Source organism: Aulonocara sp. 'chitande type north' Nkhata Bay, linkage group LG16, assembly GCF_057382095.1.
Source record: "Aulonocara sp. 'chitande type north' Nkhata Bay isolate Kocher_YH1m ecotype deep benthic linkage group LG16, A_spYH_male_GT1.1, whole genome shotgun sequence".
Classification (NCBI taxonomy): Eukaryota; Metazoa; Chordata; class Actinopteri; order Cichliformes; family Cichlidae; genus Aulonocara; species Aulonocara sp. 'chitande type north' Nkhata Bay.
Genome location: NC_141359.1, coordinates 25208536 through 25230307, shown reverse-complemented (window position 1 = coordinate 25230307; position 21772 = coordinate 25208536). Strand labels below are relative to the sequence as shown.

General features: G+C 38.8%; 1 protein-coding gene across 2 annotated transcripts in view; it reads right to left on the bottom strand.

Annotated features, from left to right (window-relative positions):
* csrnp3 (cysteine-serine-rich nuclear protein 3) overlaps positions 1–21772 on the bottom strand; it is a 25376-nt gene extending 3604 nt beyond the window's left edge. Inside the window, exons 1-5 of one of the 2 annotated variants that reach the window (XM_086266012.1) lie at positions 21509–21772; positions 20586–20625; positions 3395–3563; positions 578–837; positions 75–371 (exon numbers count right to left, since the gene is read on the bottom strand). In XM_086266012.1, the coding sequence (XP_086122138.1) occupies positions 75–371; positions 578–837; positions 3395–3557 (720 nt within the window). In that variant the 5' untranslated portion in view covers positions 3558–3563; positions 20586–20625; positions 21509–21772. Of the gene's footprint in view, positions 1–74; positions 372–577; positions 838–3394; positions 3564–6890; positions 7243–20585; positions 20626–21508 lie in introns of those variants that run through there. The other variant, XM_086266013.1, reaches the window with a different exon arrangement.

Sequence of the window (21772 nt, the reverse complement as noted above, 5' to 3'; positions counted from 1 at the left end):
GCCGCATGTTTTTTTTCTGTTTACAAGTCAGAAAATAGAACATGAGGCTATAGCATGTGTGTCATAGGATTTACCTGGCATTTGATCCCTGCAATGCTGCAGGCGCAGGTCTCAGGGTCACAGAAAACCCTGCAATCACAGCCACAGTCCTCTCTGGACATGCGAATAGCCCGAAGTTCATGTTTTTCTTCCACATCAATCTTCTTTACCCCAGAGGAGCGCAGCAGTGCCCGACGCTTTTTAGTGGTAAGAGGCTGCAGGAAGAAGTACTCGTCTACTTCTGTGTTGTCCAGATCAATGTCATCATCAGATATGTCCTCTGCTGTGAGTGTGTTGGCCTCTTCAGACTCCACTGTGCCATTCTTAGTCAGCTTTAAAAACAAAAAGGAAAAAATATTCAAGCACAAATAATAAGCTAAACATCAGCATCAACAATCTGGTTTATTTGAAACGATAAATCATTCAGGAAAAATTCATCACAAACAATGACATCTGCTGAATGTAGGTCATGAAATCCACAGTAAAAAAAAGATTTACAGGTAGGATTTTGTTCAGAAACGAATAAAAATGCTTTCACCTTAAGTTTGATTGAGTTGAGTTTCTCCTCCTTCAAGTGGTCTCTGAGCATGTCTCTGTGGATCCTCTTCTGCTCTAGGGCAAATTCACCCACGGAGTACTGCCTGATCCAGCTGTGCCTGCTGGACATGCCCAGTGTGCTGCCTCCCTGGCTGGGCACGCTGGTGAAGCCCTGCCGTCGGCTGAAGTAGTACACTGTCACATTCTCAAAATGCACCCTTCTCGTCCGCAAGCGCTTCTCCCTCTTTAATATTGAGTTAGCTGAAAAGGAAAACAGGAAGTCTGAACACAGTACAGTGTATGCATGCAATTCTTGTTTTTGTTGTAAAATGGTTTTGATAATTAACTTACGCCACGTGGAAAGGATTACAGCTCTACTTCAAGAGCTTATAACTGCTGATTTTTTCAAATATATTTTTACCATTTTTTCTGCTAGAGTAGAACTATTTTACATCCATGTAAAATAGCCTCTCTCTTTTATATGTCTACATCTATCTATTATATAGAGAGATATAGCTATAGATGGATATAGACATATAATGTCGTGAATTAGCACAGATTTTCATCATGTCTCTGTGCTTCCACTTGGCATGCAAGTCTTTAGTGTGTCTTTTTAAGGAGTGCTCTACAAGGGGGAGGTGCAGAGAAGAGGGCAACACTGGAGCATAAATAATCCCCTGCCTGGCCCAGAGATGGAGAGAGCTGGTTCACAGGAGCAGTGTTCCCAGTATTCACCCCCCTATCAGACAGACAGGACAAATAGAAACCATCTGGTTCCAACAGCTCTCCACCCCATGCAAAAGCAGACAATGCATTTCATTACACGTGTAGAGCTAAGAGAGCAAGACTGCTGAGAAGAGCAGAAGAAGCGAAGAGTAGCATTACCTATAAAAACAATAGATAAACAATTAAAAGATGTTAAGAGCTATGTAATCAGATTTCATATGATGAATATATTTCATATATGAAATTTGTCCTAACAGGTCTTCTTTTAAATGCCCCAGACTCTGATCTGACTGTTTCGTAGACACTCTAAAAGAAACAGACTACAGATGTTTTTCTTCTTCTCTGCCCAACACCACAGCAAAGGATGTAAAGCAAAGCCACTCAGGACTTAAGTGTTTCATCTGTCTGCCAAGCTACTCAATCACTACATGCATGTTACTTCACAAGAGCGCTGTCTCCCAGTGTGCAGCTCTCTTGTTGCTATTAGCTGACCTTCGAGGCCCCGGTTACCGGCGGCTGCGGTTGACACAGAGGCCAAGAAGAACCTCAAGAGATGCAGTACAAAACTTCTGTCTCTAAACTCCCTTACTGAGGAAACGGCCCCCGTCCCTATGTATGTCATTCATACACGCAAAAAGGCATCATCAAAAACTCTTATTTCACATTGTTTTCTTTCTACCTGGCTTACCTTTTATTTATTTATATAGCACCATAATCCCAACAACACACACATCAAAACGCTGTATATTGGAAGACCCAACAATAATAGTAACACCAAATTAACCAAGTAAGCAAACTGTGCAGAAACACAGGAACACAAACATGCTGCCCAAATGTGGCTCTTTTCTTTTTTAAGAATCACATTACTGAGATTTTTCAGCCAGCATCTGAATGTTTTCAATATCCCCCGAAGTATTAATGACCTAGTATTGTTTAATCTATTTCATTCACATTCCATCGCATGTCTTTAACCGTAAGATTCACATGTGCACCGTGTTCTTTATTAGAAGTGACTTCAGTATCCTTTGAAACCTGGAGAGGAGACGTGTCTTTTGTGATAGGTTTCTCTGAGACTGATTTCTTTTATTCAAAGTCGTTTTTGAGCCCAGACATACTGTGAGATCTTTTAACAAGGGGGCTCCTCTGAGTCACCTATAAAATCTCAGCTCAAAATTATATTTGCATTTCTTTAGTGGCTTCTTCATTTCACTTGTCTACTTGTATCTCACCCCTATCCTATTAATATTGGACTCTAAACTACAGCTGAGGAAACTCATTACTTGACTTACAGAAAAATAATCTGCAAATGTTTCAATGGATTCATCATAAAGAGGTAAATATTTTAAAGTGCATTTGATGATTTCATCTTTCTGTCTAGAAATGTGCTGGGGGGTTTGTTATTTACATATATTTTGAACTGAATATGTTTTGTTTTTGCTGATTTTATATTTTAAGAAAAGACTAATAAAGAGTTACACTGGGATCTAGAAATTGTTTTATCTATTTTAAAGACTAAACAATTAACTGATCAGTCAGCTGATTTCAAACAATTAATAATGCATAACCCACTATGCATGAGTCTGTTCTCAACGGGGCTGCTCTCATTAAAAACAAACAAACAAAACTAGATTGCAATAAGCAATCATTATTTAAAACAATAATCTTGTTTTTAGATACGTTAGATAGATATTGCATTTACATGTGCAGCACCAGTAATGTTGCACTCATGCAGCTTGATACAAAATCAGCTATTTCCTCTGGCTGGGCCAGTACACTGATGATGTTACTAATGAGGGAGGCTGCTTGTGCATGCTTCCCTTTTATTACAGCACCAGACTCTTTGCCTCCTCTCCTCTCTAATGCACAGCCATGACTGTAAATTCATATTACATTCCGCTATCGACAGACATGCACATTTGTCTTCTTTGAGCAGCATCCTGCAATAACTGTAGGCTGCAAAATAAGGCTGGCTCAGATTTTGCGTAAAAATCCCTTTCAGTCCTTTAGCTTTGTCTATCACGAGGCAAAATGAAAACATTAATCTTACTGTCACTGAATATAATGCACAAATTTAAAAGATGCAGGCACTCACAGGTGAAAGGGCCTGAAGCAGAGGGGTTGACACTGTCGCTGCTATCCCCACTCTCACTGTAGGAGACCTCATCATCAGACTCCCGCACGGAAGAGCACGGGGAGGAGGAGGCTTCCACCTCCTCAAATTTCCTCTTCAGTATTCCGCTCATGGCCCGCCGCATCTGCACCTGAAACCGACAGACAGCAGAGGGGCCACACATTATTTAACATCCAGTTCGGAGCCCTCATAATCTTCAACTCGCTCAATTAGCAACCAGCCAGACTCTCCCACCATCACTTTTACTCAAACATGCACAAAATCTCCACTGCCACTGTCTCAGCTCCCAGGCACTCTCCTGGCAATTGATCACTTGGCACAAAGGGGCAGAAAAAGAAAGACGAAAGCTGCGAATTATATACTATGTCTTCCTTACAGGAAGTTCATTCCACTCTCTTTGATTGAGAGGTTCAAAAAAAAGAGAAAATGGACCAGCTTGTCTAGCGTTTTTACTTCGCAGGTTGAAGTTATGTACAATATGCAAAATCTAAGGTGTCTGCAATTTAATTGCTGCTATAAAACACAGAAGTGATTAAAAATATATGCACTGGTCGAAAATGATGTCTTTCTCTTAAAAGAATACACTAAAATTTTCACTTACATGGGATGTGGAATTTTAATACAAGTGCAAACCCAAAGATGTTCATTTTCATGTACAAGTATGAGAACAATTTCATGTCTAGTTTCCAGTCCCCTCTGTACTATGGGCTAATCGTGCCGCTCTTGTTTTCCTCCATCACTTCTGTTTTCCCACACGTTCAGATTCACCTCATTCAAAAATGTCAACATCGGTACTCTGGTCCAGTAAGCTACCTTCTTCAAACAAAACTTAGTCCTTGGTCTATAAAGTCATTGTAATCTGTCACACTCCCTTTCAAGACGTCAATCGTGCATCACTCTTCCTCTCCTTTTCCACCTCATCTGATTGTCCACCATCAAAATCTAGACCCTGGGACATCCAGTCACTATCTCCAAAAACCCCCTGAAAACAATAAAAAAAAAACAAAAAAAAAACAACTTCAATTTTGCATGTTCCAATTTCCTGCATAAATTGTTCCTCTCTTCAAAATGCTCTGCCCTTATTTGGAAAAAAAAGAAGGCTTCCTGCAGAGGATAAAGAAAAGGCCTCAGGTGAATGCAGTTAGAGCCATCGCGAATTGGAGTGAAAATCTATACTGTGAAAAGCTGTAACTGCTGAAACAATGTTGAAAAATGCACTCTGTAATCATGCATCATAAAGCACCGCAAAGATATTAGCAACAATGGAATAATAGACATGATCACTGCAACAAATCTTCCAGAGAAAGCCGCCACAGCGCTGCTATGTAAACATATTTTAAACATGAGCTCTACAGTAATATTGGACAGCAATGTTGTGCACAGTTTGTTATCTGCGTGTAGGTTCAGCTGGCTGTTTGTGGTTAGCATGTCATGCTGTGTTGTAGTGTTGCAGACCACTTCAATGTCAACTGAGAGGGTCCATTAACTCCCCTGAGTGATGATGCAATTAGACAAATAAACAAGAACAAGCTCATCAGTCAAATAAAATAAAACTAATTATGATTACAGAAACTGGCTCTACGACACTGCAATAACTATCAGTTTCTCCTTTTTCCTTCTTTTTTTTTGATAAATATCCTGCCATTATTCTTTAGTGTGTAATTAATGACCTGCAACATTGTAGGACTTGTTTAGTGGTAATCAGTATTTACATGACATTGATTAGGAACGACATTTTAACATAGTAAATTACTTGTTTTCCCTGCTTTAACAGCAGTAGTTGGAACGTCTTGTCACATTTCAAAATAAGGCCAGTGAAATAGTGCTGCAGTAGCACAGCAAGGATTGCTATGACTGGCAGCTTTTCCCTTGCTGCCTTTCTCTCTGAGAACCTGGAATCAGTAAAGACAGTGTGCATCTTCACCCAGTCCCACTCCGTCTATCTGCCAGAGCAGCTTGTGGGGGAGTTCCATTCACAGACAGCCTCAGTGTTTCATCTGGGCTCTGCTATCAAATCATTACAGATGCAAATGCTGCCTGAGAGACATGCTGCCTGTGAAAGAGGTGCAACCCAGAGAGGACTAGCACTGCCAGCAAGAGGGTCATTGTTCCCGGGAGGATGTGCTTGTTCAGTGCAGTGACATGGCAACACCAGCATTTGGAGAACCTCCAGAGTCAACAGCTCTACCTACAACTAAGGAATGTGAGGCGTCCTCCATCTGGGAGAATGTGAAGAGGAGAGGAGTCAGTCAGGGTAACCTCACTGAAAAGATTTCTCACCAAAGAGAAATATATATTTATTTATTTTAAATAGAAATGGGAGCCTGTATCCTGAGCTTGTAGATTTAAAAAAAAAGAAAAAAAAAAGAAAAGTGAATGAATGGCTGACAGGAAACTCAAGATCAAAATACTCACTTTTATTACAAGAATAAGATTAACTGAAGACAGACTAGATTACACGAGCCTGCCCTGTGATATTTTACATTTTCATTAACAGAATCTGCTGGTCTCAAATCAAAAACAGCAAAGAAACTGGTTTATTTCACAATCCACTTAATTTGTCAGCCAACAGGAATGGAAATTTCCACCAGAAATGACCTGTGCAATTTTAGTCCATTTTCTACTGAGGGTCCTAATTAGACACTATTGTTGGAAACCTATTCGTATGCTTAGCCCATAGATAAGGCTGCACTAGGCTTTGATACCAAAAGTGGTTTCCATGGAGATTCTAATGTACTCTCACAACTAGTGCTTTCCCATATGGCAATGTTTCCAGTCTAACATACTGTGTACAATAAAACTCTGACGTTAGAGAATGAAGTTAATATTTAAGCAAATTCTGCTGATGCATTTATACACAGTTTCTCCTTCAGACGAGTGTATAATAGTTCATCTGGATTCAGCTGTGATAGCATGAAAAGTTAAAATCTTAACACTGCATACAAATGACATCATAAACCACAGAGCTGTGGGTAACATGGGGTGAACCTCTCTCATCGTGGCTAAATAAAAAACAGAGATGGTTGCTGCTCTCCAACAGCTCTTTCTTTGTCTTCACTGTTGCCTTACCACTAATCATGGCTGGGCAGCACACACTATGGTACAAGAGAGAAAATCCCAGAGAAAATAATGCAGCAAAAAAGCCAGCTTGGAAAGCCCCTCCCTGTGTTTGCCTCTGTCGGCACACACATCAACTGTGGAACCCAACTCTTATCCTTAATCAGCTGCGCGCACAGCACTGTAGCACACTTGCATTATGAATACAATTATTTACCCATCATCATTCACAAGGTTCCCACAATAACAATAAGCCGATTTGACAACGCAAAGCTCAAAACACTCATCCCAAGTGATGCCAATAAGCCTGTGGCATCTGGAGCAAGTCATGACACATCAATCCTACAGTGGCCACATTTCACTTCTGTGCATGGCCTGCCCCCTCACAGGAACAACTGACCTGTATCCACTGGCTGAGTGTGACTCCGTTCACCTCTTCTCACAGCAGTACAGCAGCACAGTCACAAATGTGGCTATTCAAAAAAAGTGAAACATGATGAATGAAGAGAGTCCCATTTTGTTTCAGTCCACTGACTTGCAACGACCCCTGAGCTCCACGGGCATGACAAAAAAGGGTGCAGGAGTGTGAGACAGACTGGTAATTTTCCTGTTCTGACTGCACTGTCGGTACCGTATGCTTTATTGTTGCAAGATGACAGTCTATCTCATTTTAACTGCCTCTCTCTCTCTCTCTCTTCTTCTCTTTCTCTGTCTCTTGCTGTCTTTTTTGGCCACACAAAGGCTCATTAGCTGCAGCCGGCTGAAAGGCAGGAGCCTGACTGGAGAAGAGTGGAGCAGAGCAGAGGCAGTCTGTGAGATCACATGGGTGGGATGTCTGAGAGAGAGAGAGGAGGGGGGAGGGAGGGAGGGGGAGAGAGTCAGGCGTGCCTCTGCTCCTGCTGTCTGCAGATATTTTTACCAACATGAGCTGGAGAGAGGAGGGGGCAGGGAGCAGGGAGTGAGGTGGGAGAAGTATGAGGGGTAAAAAGAGTAAAAAGGAGAATGAAAAAATATGGGAGAAATTTATAAGGGGGTGGGGGGGGGCTATGTGAAAGATGCTGGCCAGTGGGAAAATGGGATGGGGGGGGGGGGGGGGGGGGGGGAATGCAGAGAGCATATCGAGAAGGGAAGGGTGAGGGGGAGAAGGATAACAAGGAAGAGGTGGAGGGAGGGAGAGATGAAAAAGAAACAGAGTGAGGCAACAAAAAGGAAAAGAGGAAGTGTTCAATGCCAAGAACAACACAGCAGAGAAAGATGGGAAAAGAAAGCATTAAGCTACACAATCAAAATGTGCTGATTTGTAAAGACTATCCTGGATAAAGGTAGCAAAAATAGATCGTTATCTGTCTGCAAGTAGCTTGGAGCTATAAAGATGCTGTGTACCTGAAAGAGGCTGACAAGTGAGATCCACAGGAAACAAGATTTGTCAGTGCTGTAGAGAGCGTGCTCCTAACACTTCCTATGCCAGGAAGTTCTGCTGAAGAGTCAGTGAGGCCTCGGCTAGTGCAGTCGAGGAGCCAAAACATCATTCTCGCACTCAAAAGGATCGTATGTCAACATAAAAGTCCTGCACTTCCTCTTACGGGATAGTTTTAAGACAAGAGGCTTTTTTCCCTCCCAGATAATACAGTATCGAGATTGTAAAACAAACAGCTATTTCTGGACACAAACCCCACATACAGTGCAGTGGAAATAATAGTATGTTATAGACTCTGAAAATCTACAACCACAGGACAGACAAATGGTGGAAATATTGAGTTAGCAACATTGTTTGCATCATTGACAATATTAAAGAAATCCTCATACTCCTCAGCTTTTTTAAGCTATGAAGTGGATATTATTTAAATACTGAGTTAGTTTATACAGTTTCAATTAAACTTATTAGTTGATAATATCACGTCAGTGAGTTTCTGCTGTTTCTTTGATGTGAATTCAAGGAAACAGAACTAATCTGCTCCTGCAATTTTTTGTATCGTCATCTGTGTCCTCGCTGAACCTCAGCTTGACAGCACTGTGCTCCTCCTACTCTACAGATCTCTGTTGTCTCCTCACCTCTTTCTTCCATACTCTGCCACATTATTTTCATGCACATTCAAAGACCACAATTGGTATTTTATGACTTTTATAACTATAAACTCACATACTACTTAATAAGGAACACGTTTTGTTATTGTATAATGTTTTGGTGATGTTTTAAGACCTGATTGATGATTTTTCCCTTACCATATAACATGCTACACTATGGAAAACAGCAGTAGCTGCATTAGTAGTAGTATTAGAGTGATTACACTGAGGATTGATATTGACGGTCAAAATCTTTTTCTAGAATGGAAGTGGTCATTGAATTGGCTCTTTTTATTTATTTACACACATATATATATATATATATATATATATATATATATATATATATATATATATATATATATATATATATATATATATATATATATATATATATATATATATATATATATATATATATATATATATATATATATAGTTACTTACTGCAGAAAGGAAGCCAGAGGAAGAGTACCAACAGTGCAGACTTCAACAATGCACTCAGAGATTACAGTTCGCCATTATGGTTGAATTAGAAGGACCAAAGAACAAGCAAGCATTTTAACAACTGCACCAGTAAAAAGGTACAAGTAACACACAGACACAACAACAGGGTGACCTGTTCAATCTAATAAACCCAGTAAGACCACAGTCTGGTGAAAAAGCAATATTTCTAATTCTTAACTGCAGGACAACAATAAGAACGTTCATTCATTTTTAAATCTGTCATTTTATATTTTGCTGCCTTCATTTTCCTTGATTGAGATAAGTTTCTCATTTTTTAAAACATGGATCGCATCCATTGCATGGTTACTGTACTGAACTGGAAAACTGCATCTAACCGTATATGCTCTTCTTTGATATAAATGAGCATACTAATGGAAAGCCTGAACTACTTATCCTCATACTTTGTTAAATATAAAAATGATTGCTCTGCTAACGACTCTGAGAAAATAAATGTCAATGACTTGGCATATATTGTTATATTGATAGGTGGGCACATGAGAAACACTGATTTATGCCTGCTGGCATCGAATTCTGTGTTGCAAAGCAAGTCTTGAAAGCAAAGCTACTAAATGTACCATCTTTTCCATTGTAACTTAAAAAACATCGATATTAATATATTTCTGTAAAAGAGGCAAGTGGTGATATACCTACATCAGGTTTTATCTTATTCAAATCCAACATGAATTTTAAATAAATCACATTTACACCTTCGGTATTTATGTATATATATATATTTTTTTAAATTAAAGTTCTTTTACAATACCAGAGTATACTACTTCTACCAGTGGGTGTAATATCTATTTATTAATAATAAAGCAAGATTCCTCTCTTAAACAAAAGCTTTACAAAACCTTTGACATATTTCATTACAGTGGTTTACTCCATCAATTGATCCATTTTCTTCTGCTTATTCAATTTACGGTTGTGGGGGGTCTGGAGTCTGTCCCAGCTGTCACTGGACGAGCGGCGCAGTACATTCTTTACAGGTTGCCATTCTATCACAGGGCTAACACAGAAAGACAGAGAATCATTCATGCCTACGGCCACTTCAGAATCACCAATTAGCCTAAAAGTCATGTCTCTGGACTGTGGGAGGAAGCAGGAGTTCCCGGAGAGAACCCATGCGCACTCTACACAGAAAGCCTCAGCCACCCAGTCTATTCAAACCCTGAAATTCCTTGCTATGATGGGACCACTAGCCACCTCATTACTCTTCTATCATTGCTAGAATAAGTAACCTGAAAACACTGACACAGCAACTTATAAAAATCAGGACTTCTTCAACCTGGATGCCATGGATGTCTTATCTTTGCAGCATGTTTAGCTATATTTTCTACTTTACCAGCTTCTTTCTGAAAATGGGAACAAAGAAACTAACCAACCTATCCCATTTCCAAATTTTGTTTTTGTTTTGTCAGAACATAACATGTCATAACAAAATACAAGTAATATTTTGGCTGCAACAATAAAAATATGTCCTATTGTTATAATGCATACACATACAATTGTTAGTTTTAGCTGTTCTTATTATCACTTTCTACAGAACGTTTCATGAAATATGCCATTTACAGCCTTATCTATATTCCTTTAATGATTTACCCATGAGCATTATGGATACTGTATATGCTCTTCTATTACATAAAATAAGCCACAGAGTTGGCATTTGTTACACCATTGCACCAGTGGTGGTGACCTATATTTGCTATGACTCCAACAGCCTTTTTCATTTATCTAAATGTAGGAAACTGAAGAATAAAAGAAACTGAAAAAAAAATAAATAAATAAATAAATAAAATAATATATATATATATATATATATATATATATATATATATATATATATATATATATATATATATATATATATATATATATATATATATATATATATATATATATATAAATAAAAGAAAGGTTTAAAACAAATGAACTGCCTTAATGCAGCCCTGTTGTAATTATAGACAACATGAAAAGCTTCTACTGTAGTGAATTAAAAGTAAATCATGACATCTTAAAGTCCTGCTTTTTAAATTTAGCAGCTATAGTGGAGTAGGCAAATCACTGTTGCCAGGGCCTTGCAGACAAGACCTGGATATGCATGTTTTCAGTTAACATCCAACATTTAAAACTAACAATTACATAAATTCTTCAGTAATCTTACTAAAACATTTGGCTTTGAACTGTCTGTCTTCATGAAAACATATCAACAATTCATTGGCAACGGTGGCCATGAATCACAACGTTTATTTGAGGAAAATAGAGTGAACCAAGGATGAATTATTGCACCCACCTTGTTCATCACCTTCATCATAGTCATTATCCTTCTTGGCACCCAACAGAACTATTTCACAGTATGTTCAAATACATAAAGACCAGATGGTTGATTCTTCAGCCTGTCGAGATCAACAATGACCAAGTATCTCCCTCAGGTGTACCAGCAGGGCAGATCACAATGTTATCTACTGTCATTCACAACAAGCACTTCAGTGCTTCCATTTTGCTTTTCCAAAGGCAAACAACAATAAAAACAATATGTTGAGTAGATTCAAATTTTCAGTATAGCTTCATATCCAAGTAGTTAGCAGTTTGCCTCCAAAGCTAATACTGACAATTGATGTGAGGGTGCATAAGCAAGCACTACCACTGTTATGTGTTGCAAAAAGAATAAAGAATAAAGAATAGCAAGTCACCCTGTACGCAAGGTGTCCCTCAGGGTTCAATTCTAGGCCCCCTGTTATTTTCACTTTATATAAATGACTTGCCCAATGTGTGCAAAAATGCGGACACGATTATGTATGCTGATGATACGGTAATTTTTACACAAGCCAAAACTGCTGATGATGCAGCCCATCAGCTTTCATTGGCATTACATGATTTACAAAAATGGCTGAATGACACATGCCTGTGCCTTAATGTTAAAAAGACCATGTCAGTGTTTTTTAGTAAACCTAAAAGAAAAAAGTTTGCTTGGGTGCACAAGAACTAATTAATGTTGAGGAATTTAAGTATTTGGGAGTGCTACTAGACTCAAAATTATCCTTAAAACACGTTAAAAAAAGTGGTGAAAACTATAAATGTTAATATACAGAACTTTAGACATAACCACACATCATTAACAGACACAGCGATTACATTCCTGCACTCTATGATACCGGCTCATATTGAATACTGTATTACAAGTTGGTCTTATACGAGCTTTGCTGCTATTGGGCCAATCAAAGTATGCTACAAAAGAGCATTGAAAATATTAGATAAAAAAAAAAAAAAAAAACTTTTTCATATCACCATTGTCAAATTTTAGATAAATACAAGTTTCTAAATTTTACCAATTTCAAATTATTTAAGATTGCCTGTCTAATATACGAAGCTATACGTGGTCTGGCGCCTCCACCAATAAGTGATTTTATTAAACAAAAGTCTAACAGTGTTGCCGGGTCTCGACTGACTCGAGCCACTGTTGGAGGTGATTGTGAATTGACATTTAGACGGACCACCTTTTCACACAATGCTCTGTCATATCAGGGAGTGAGCTTCTGGAATAGTCTTCCACTGTCAGTGAGGGAAAGTACAAGTCACCCCTCTTTAAGAGTCACTTAAAAGGGCGGCTGAGGGACACACAAACATGTGATCATGTTTAATAATCATGCTTTATATTGGACGTGAAAAAGAGTTAGTGTATTACAAAAAGGGAAACAACTATTAGTGTAATGGGTCAGTGCAATATCAGGACAGTCAGGGCATGTGCAATACTGGGGTTTGTGCAATATAATTGATGTGTTTCCGTTATTGTTATCTATATTGTCCTCTGTGTCCACTCTTCTTGTCATTGTTTGTTCTAGTATAATGTGATCACCGCTTTTGTCCTTGTCACATGACCTGTAAATAGTGTCTCTGTATGTTTTTACTAACTTGTGTTTAACACCAACCTGCCAGAGGGTCTGCAGATGGAAATTAGTCCAAGGCTATAATCTGGCATATTTACATTTGTTAAAATGTTCATTAATATGTAGTGCCCCTCTTTCTAAATAAAATAAAATAAATAAATAAAATAAAAAGCGTAGAAAGAAAAGTATTTGCTAAGAAAAGACAAAATGAAAAAACACCAGATAAGGTAGGTACCCCACTCACATCTGCAAAGAATGCAAAGATCAACGCACCACGAAATATGCACATCGGCACTGATGGAATCACTGGAAAAGCACATCTTAATGGAGAATAGTTCATAAAGAAACAATACTGAATGATGGATGACTCCAACAGGCAGCAGCAGACAAGGCAGATCGATGTTACATCACCACCACATCTGCAGTGGAACCCATAGTTTCAACGCAGAATAAGTCTCTCTTAGTTGATTCGTGGAACAATTTGTATTAGCACAATACAGTGTACCACAACCGGTTGATTAAGGTTAGACTGTGATTGTCATTTTGACAGTCTTTTCTAACAACTTGACTTTTCTGCAACTTAACTACTTAACCACTGAGTGACATGCATATGTAAGTTGAAGGAGATAATTACCTCTATATGCAAAGAGCACACACCAAAGATTAATAAAGAAAAACTGAAACCAAGATCCAAAATGGTACACTGTTCATTTCTATGACTGCTCAGTGGGCACATACACTGAAAAGCTTTTTTAAGCTTTTTTGAGCTTTTATGTTTTGTGGTATACACAGAAATGTCCCGTGGCTGTTCTACTTACTTACAGTTTTACTGGAATCAAAATGATTACAGAGTGTAATCAGTGCAATAGCCAGTACAGGCCTTTTTTTATAATAGGAGTTGGCAGAAACCAAAAAGACAAGTGCAGATTGGATTGACAATAGTCAAGAAGCCAAAAATGTGATTCTTGTGAAATGGCCAGATAATAAAGTTATATAGGCTAAGGCTAATTTTGACAAAAAGCTGCTTTAATGACACATACACATACAAAGGTTGCCAAATGGGTTAATAGGGGAAAGGTTGGGTGAGTATAGACCGCATATACGCTAGGAAATCTTGCTTTCTTATTCCGTCTGCATCCATAAAATGCCCATGATATTCAATATGGCTGGTAGCATCACAGCCTACTAGAATTTCCGCAGTGATGAAGTCCACATTTATACAGCCCAGATGGCTTGGCAGATCGTTTTATTCATTTTTTTTCCTTTCCATCTTTCTTTCTTGATTATCAGATACATTTATTTTCATTGCAGCAAACTCTGTCTGGGTGACTGAGGGAGCATTCCAGCAGAACCAATTGAGGGGGATCACAAAGCACAGAAAAATCCCGAAACCACAAAAGATCCTCAGCCATGCAGGCAGTCTGATGTTGTGTTCGAAGTCATCTATCACTGGTGTCACACTCAACCATAAACGGCAACCTTGAAACAGAGAAAGAAAGCTTGGCAAAGAAAGAGAGAGGAATAAATAGATAGAGGCAGAAAGAGAGAGAGACCAGGTCTCAGCTGGACTCCCCTGAGGAGAGGCTGTGGCCTGGATGATTATACAGCTACAGATGATGTCAGTGGAGGATCCCTGCCACCGAGTGACACAAACGCAATGCTCACATATTCCTATTTTTTAAAACGTTTTCTAGATTAGAGAATACAGTAGAATATTTTTGTGTGGGGTGAAGTGTCGTTTGTCCTAAATAAACACCCTCAGTAATAAACATACTAATTTCCATTCTGTACTTGGAGACCACACAGTCACGGGGATCACACACCAAACATAATCAATACAGTGGGTGGTTAGAATAAAAAAAAAAAAAAAAGAACTAAATGTTAACAGAAAAAGAAAACAAGTCATTATAAGTTGTCTTTTTTATATAATGGAACTCTCTTAGATCATGGAGCTGTTTAACATATTAAAAAAATGATGTGCAAACGCTGCAGTCAAGCTTGAGCTTTGTTATATTTGCAGTTGGTCTGCCATGACACAGGTTAGGTGCAGAGCAGTAAGCAAACATCTCATAATTTTTCCATTGCGGTGCAATAAAGGTCAGGTGGACAAATTTTGCAAATAATTGATCCGTTGTCAAATAGAGTCGTTCGCATTCTCAATCATCTTTGAAAGACGTACACAAGAATGCACATGAGGTGGGGAGAAAAAAAATATCCCCAATTAAACACAAGGGAATTCGTTTAAGGAAATGTTGCGACATCTACAGATTTATGCAAATGAGACTTCGCATGCGCTCTGTACATTTGTTAACTTGCACTTGCCTCGGGCTGCAGACAGATCTGCTTCACACACATGAAAAAAAAAAAGGGGGGGGGGGGGGTGGAGTTAGAAGAAAGAGAGGGGAAAGGCAGGGTAAGGGGAGAGGGAGTGTAGCCCACTGCTCAGCACTCAGCACACGGAGGAGCTACAGCCTGGTGATGCCTGCTGCAGCCTCTGCAGCTACAGTACAACCCGATGTTGGGAATCATTGATCCGTTCTTCCTCCTTGTACAAGAATACAGGAAGCATGGATCCTGATTAAACGCATGGGTCGACAGAAAAGGGTGCTCTAATGTAGCACATTTAAATGCACCACTGTTCAGTCACAAAGAGGTGGAAATAATTGGCAGTCATACGAATGACTGTAATTATTATTGTTGCAAATTACTGTTGGGAATATTCTAGGTATAGCTTCATGGGAGCTTCACACCAAACAGTATTAACAGTGTTTTAATAAAGCAAAACTACAGGACTGAACTGAAATTGAATCTTTAAGAAAACATCTCACGATAACTCCTTTTGTTGTTGTTTAGTGTTAATGATCAAAACACAGCACAGCAGACAAGTATGAAGACGAAGACGCTCCACATTCAGACTGATGTTTTGATTTGCTGTAATTCAAGTCTCACACAGTGGAGGCACAATCAGGTACCCTCACCCTCACGTCAATCACAATGATGAGCTAAATTATTCATGCCTCTATATTTTATTTATGACTGTATTTTCCCATGCCTCCTGAAAGTTCGCAAAAGCCGGTTTGTTGGCAGACACAGAGCTGCCGAAGCATTTCATAGAGACAGGGCTGCTTTTATCTTTCACGCAGGCTGGGAAAGCTGTGGGATGTGGAGTTCATATTCTGTAGACAAGCCTTATCATTTATATATAGCCAGTATCATGTTGAGATCTTGAATATTTTTTTATATGCAAAACATTCACTGTTATCTGAGAAAAACGGTTAAGTAGGCCAGCTTTGAATGTGATTACTATATGCGGTGACTTTGAGTAAAAGAAAAAAAAAATGACACAAAATATCTCTTGATAGAAATATGTATTAATTAGCATCCAGGATACACACCTAATTAAATTATGTTTTAAGGTATTGTTAGTTAGGATTATAAATTCTTATATAACACATTTAATTTATAATATATAGTTCAAATAATATATCCTAGCCTTTACTGAGAGTAACTCCACTACAGACATCCATTCACAGATGCTGTCTTATGTACACCAGTTCAACTGTTATTAAACACAAATATCTAATCAGCCAATCACATGGCAGCAACTCACTGCATCATGCAGCAGAAGACACATCGTTTGCCATTCTTATCAGCTAAAAACAGGGAACTGAAGCTACAATTCAGACCAAAATTGGACAACAGAAGCTTGACTAAATGTTGCCTGGTCTGATGAGTCTCTGAAGAGTTCTGCTGCAATATTCAGATGGTAGTGGTGTAATGTGGGGGATATTTTTTTGGGCATACTTTGGCCCTCTTAGTACCAACTGAGCATTGTTTAAATGCCACAGCCTCTCTGAGTACTGTTGCTGACCATCCATCCCTTTATAACCACAGTGTACCCATCTAATGATAGCTGCTTTCAGCAGGATAAAGCACCATGAAGCTCAAATCATCTTATCACAGTCCCTCCAGCAGAGCATCTTTTGGATGTGATGGAACCATAGATTTGCGTCATGGACACGCAACCAATAAATCTATAGCAGCTCTCTATAGCAATGCTCTCATATCAGTATGGACCAAAATCTCTGAGGAAGTTTTCCAGCACTGTGCTGAACGCCACAAAGAATTCTGAAGAGGGTCCAGCTGGTACTAGCAAAGTGTACTTAACAAAGTGACTAGTGAATGTGTATTGCTAGTCACATGTAGTTCCCACCTTTTGACATAAAAACATTTATATTCTAGATTCTGCCATTCACAATTATAGGAACAGATAATATGCAAATGATTTAAACCAGCTTTATAAGCAAAAATAGCACAAAGACACCATATTGGGTTTTATATGTAAAATACATGCTCATGCAGTATGGTGGTGCAGTGGTTAGCACTAATGCCCTAGAAAAAGAAGATCCTGGGTTTGAATCAAGATGCCAGTTAGGGCATTTCTTCATGTTCTCCCTGTGCCTGTGCGAGTTCCTCAGCCAATCACACCACTCCAAACACATGCTTGTTAGGCTAATTGGTGATTCTGAATTGACCATAGGTGTGCATGCTTGTCGGTCTCTGTGTTAGCCTTACAACAGACTGGCAGCCTGTCCAGAGTGTACCCTGCCTCTTGCGCTGTGACAGGATTCGGTTCTACTGCAATCCTAAATTGTATAAGCAGAAGAAAATATTTGGATGGGTGCTCATTTTAAAATTGAAGCCAGCAACACATTTCTCACAAGTTGAGAAAGAGCCAACAAATCACACAGATACATACCTGATGTAACTATCAGTAAACAAAGCTTGTAACTACATCCTCAAAACACTCCAACAAGCAAAGAAATAAATATAAATATAAATATAAGTCATTCATTTAAAAATTATGGAGGCGCTCTCCCCACGAGAGGTTGGCAATATCCCATAGTTTAGAAGTCACTGCTGCTATGTGATGGTGCGTTAGTGCGTATAGGAGGGGCACTTTACTGTACACATATGTGATAGCACCAGGTAATGCTGAATTATATCAAGCACATATGCTGCCATCCAAATGTCTTATACAAGTAAGGCCTTGCTTATTTTAGTATGCGGGACAATACCAAAGCACATTGTGTGTCAAGGTGCTAATCCAGCCTGTCACCTGTCAGCCATTCACAATATTATGAAATGAAAACTGCTCCAAAGGACTGCTGAGCTTTCGAACAGCTGAAAAGCTATATCAAGCAAAAATAGGGAAACATTTTGCTTTTAAAAGTACAGGAATTGGTTTCTTCAGTTCAGAGAGATGATGCAACACAGACGCAAACATGCCAAAGTCTCAACTTTAAAAAACTTTTTCTTTTTTTCTTTTTTTATTAAACATCACCATTTCTTAATTTCTACATTTGCTACATTTTTCCACCATTTTCATGTAAACGTAGCCTCTTAATGATTTGGAAATGATTGTTTTCTCTTTTCAATTGTCGTTTTACATTAAAAAAACAGCATTTATTTTCAATTAAAACTGAAATATATCCTGTAGTAATAAAATGAAATGTAAAGTTAAAGCACATAATTACAGGCTCACTTAATTCACTTAATTCTGTTGAAATGGCTGCGTTCACACTGGATATATAAAAGCATTTATGCAATGGTTTACTTTTCACTAACAAATAAAACTCATTAAGCCAGAAAGATGCGTCTTCTTTTTTTTTTCTTGACATTCGATTAGCTGGCGACAGACAAAAGATTCCAAATAGGTGTCATGGCAACATCTCAAGAGAGCACAATCCTGAACCGTGAAAACTCGGCACAGCGCAGCCAGGAAGGAGCCAAAGACACACACAAAAAAATCACTTCAAAAGCTTCTAAATTGGAACCACAAACCCTGCTGAGGGACACAAAGCTGCTATGTAATCTAAAAGGTTGATATTAGTTCAGACTCCATTCTTTCTATACAAGCTGTCGATGTTATGATTTAAATTCTGTGTTTGTGAAGAAGAGAGGCATCAATTAACACGTGCAATTAATGAAAAACACATTGGGAGGTAGAATTACTGAGTAAGCCAATTGGTTTTTGTTGCCAGAAGGTAAACTGTGTATAACATACAATAAAGACACCAAAAAATGTTACATTTTCTAATTCCTGCAATGTACACACACCTTTTATATCTTCTGTTTGTGTGGCAACTAAGGAAAGGCTGTCTAGTGTGTCCGTATATGGTAAATGAGCTGCATCAAGATGTAGTTTATGTATAAAGTAATGTATTTATTTTGAGAGTGTTATTTTAAATTTAAATTTAGTGTTTAGCCTGATGGGAATGGGAGGGTGAAACAGATATTTTTCAGATATTTCGGAAACCTTGGAAAATAGAAAAAAAAAGAGAGAAAGAACTGCACATAGTCCAAAAATTACGATGTTAATGAAGAATGAACAGGAATGAGAGGACTGAAAAGCAAAATAATACATTTCGAATTTCAGCATATTCTTTGACTTTTGTTTAACAAATACTTTTTAAAAAACCAACAACCCACAAACTTGTTAATCCTCAATGCAACAGCTTAGAGTTTGACCCTTAACCCAACTCAGAACATCTCGCCTAACCTTAAGGTCAAATTTAAAGCCACAAATTCTTGCTGTTAAAAGGACACAAAATAGATTTAAACGTGCATGTGAACTTTGTGTGCAGACAGCTCACCCACACCAGCCTCCTGCTGAGAGACTCCTCTAAGTGCTGCTAAGCCATCACACCTTTCCTGCGAATCTTCAATGGACTACATTTACTGTTATCGAGCTTTAGCCATCTGTGCTACAGTATGTAATACCAGCATGGCTGAATCAGTTATTCAAATAAGCCAGCTTAATGATACAGCTTTCCACAAGTAAATACATCTACTTAATGTTTCAGTGTCCTTTCACTCTGTGCCACATGTACTAATTAAATTCTGTTCCTCTGAGGACTGGATGCTGATCGTCTGAAACAGATGGATTGAGGAAGAAAAATACACAGACACAAGAAGAGAGGCCCCATTCCCCAAACACACACTCGCACACATGCACACACACACTCACACAAAGCCCACCTCCTCACCTTTCAGATCTCAACCGCAAATATGAAAAATGGTTGCATGTACAGTACATGGCCGCATGCTTGGACACGGCTACAAACTTGGACTTAAGACTAAAAAAATACTGGCAGATGAACAATAAAGAAGGCTGTGCTGGATAATGATGCTGCCATGTTCAAGTCTGGTGTAAAACAAAAAATCTGACAGTTCAAATAAGAATAGATTTGCATTACATACAAATACATTAGAGCTGCATGGTGAGGTCTTTGTTTGCTCTTTTTGATTGGTGATTTATTGAGAAAAAATAAAGACGAAACATGAAAAATAGCATATTCTATAAAGAATATGTCCCCTTTTCATCACAGTGATATCAGAGGCATCTCTCTCTAGTATAAACCAAAGAGAATAGCGCAGCTGTCTGTATTCACTAAACACTGTTGTCTGCATCAACATCACATCATATCTTGTTATTAGAGGGTCTTTTGTGGCAGCATAGCAACAGTTGTGCGAGCTTTGAGCACCGTCTATTTCACAGGCACAAATCCAGTATGTTAATGTGTTGTGAAAACTGGCAATATGATGTTTCAAATAGCATAAGCAAGATTTTCTCTTACCTTTAACTAGAATATCAGACTGCAACGACCCGCTTCTGTTCTGTAAGGAATAAAGACGAGAGATGTGCATAGTATTTGATCCTCTGCAGCAAATCTAATCTGTCTTTAGGACAGCTAGAAAATCTATAGAGACTGTACAAAATGTGCCCTTAAGAAATATGTTTTTATGGAGTTTGCTGTATCATCTGATGTAAAGTGCATCACAATATTTACTATTTTTTTCTCCTTTCTTGTTGTTATCACACCAGCCGTACACAGGCTTCGCCAGGGAAACTTTGCCATATCAGCACTGACATATGAATGATTGACAGAGCTTTATCTAAATCTCTTTGTGAGCTACTCTTTCCTTTTATAGTTGGGAGGCAGAGGGGAGGTGGGGGTATCCCTGGGGAGGAAGGAGGGGAAGAGCCTGGCTGCCTCCCCTGCCTGTTCTGTACAAGGCTCTGCAGGGGACTAGACTCTCTTCCTCTAGCAGTCCACATGAGAGGACAGTTGGCCATATACCAGTCTGCCTGTGTTACCCACATGTGCTCACTCAAAAGTGACGCACAAAAAGGAGCTCATAGTATTTTTTTTTTTTATCTAAACACTGAGCTGAACTCTTTGTGCGCAAAACGTTTGAGCAATAAAATGGACACCAGTTTAATTTGAAGAAAAAGTATTAAATCGCTCCTAAATTTTAATGGCTATTTAGTTGTAGCAGATGTCCTAAGCAGAGTGACTGTTGAGCTGTGATGCCCAGTGTAGTTAAACAAATGTACCATCCAGTGCACTGACAAACAGCTGGCAAACGTAAAATCGTCAATTTACCTCAGGAAATAGTAAAAAGACGCGAGCAACAAATATAATCCGTCTGTCCGTAATTTCATCAAATATGCAAGTGTTCAAATATAGGCCTGTTACCTGTGATTGATAATACTCACCATTCATTTCGTTACTATCATCAGTATCCAGTCAGTCAATGACGCCCTTTTCTCAATGGATTTCACAGTTTTGCCCCCAGCACCATGTCACGGCTTTGCCTCTGCGGAAATCACCCACCAGTGTGAGACCGTTAAACCCGGCCCCGGATTCCCGAATGATACTGGAAGTATCGGCACAACTGAGGTGTACAGCGGTGCTTAGACAGGCACTCCTTCCGGCTGCTCGGAGAACAATGGTGCAGCATCAGACTCACAGCTTCGCGG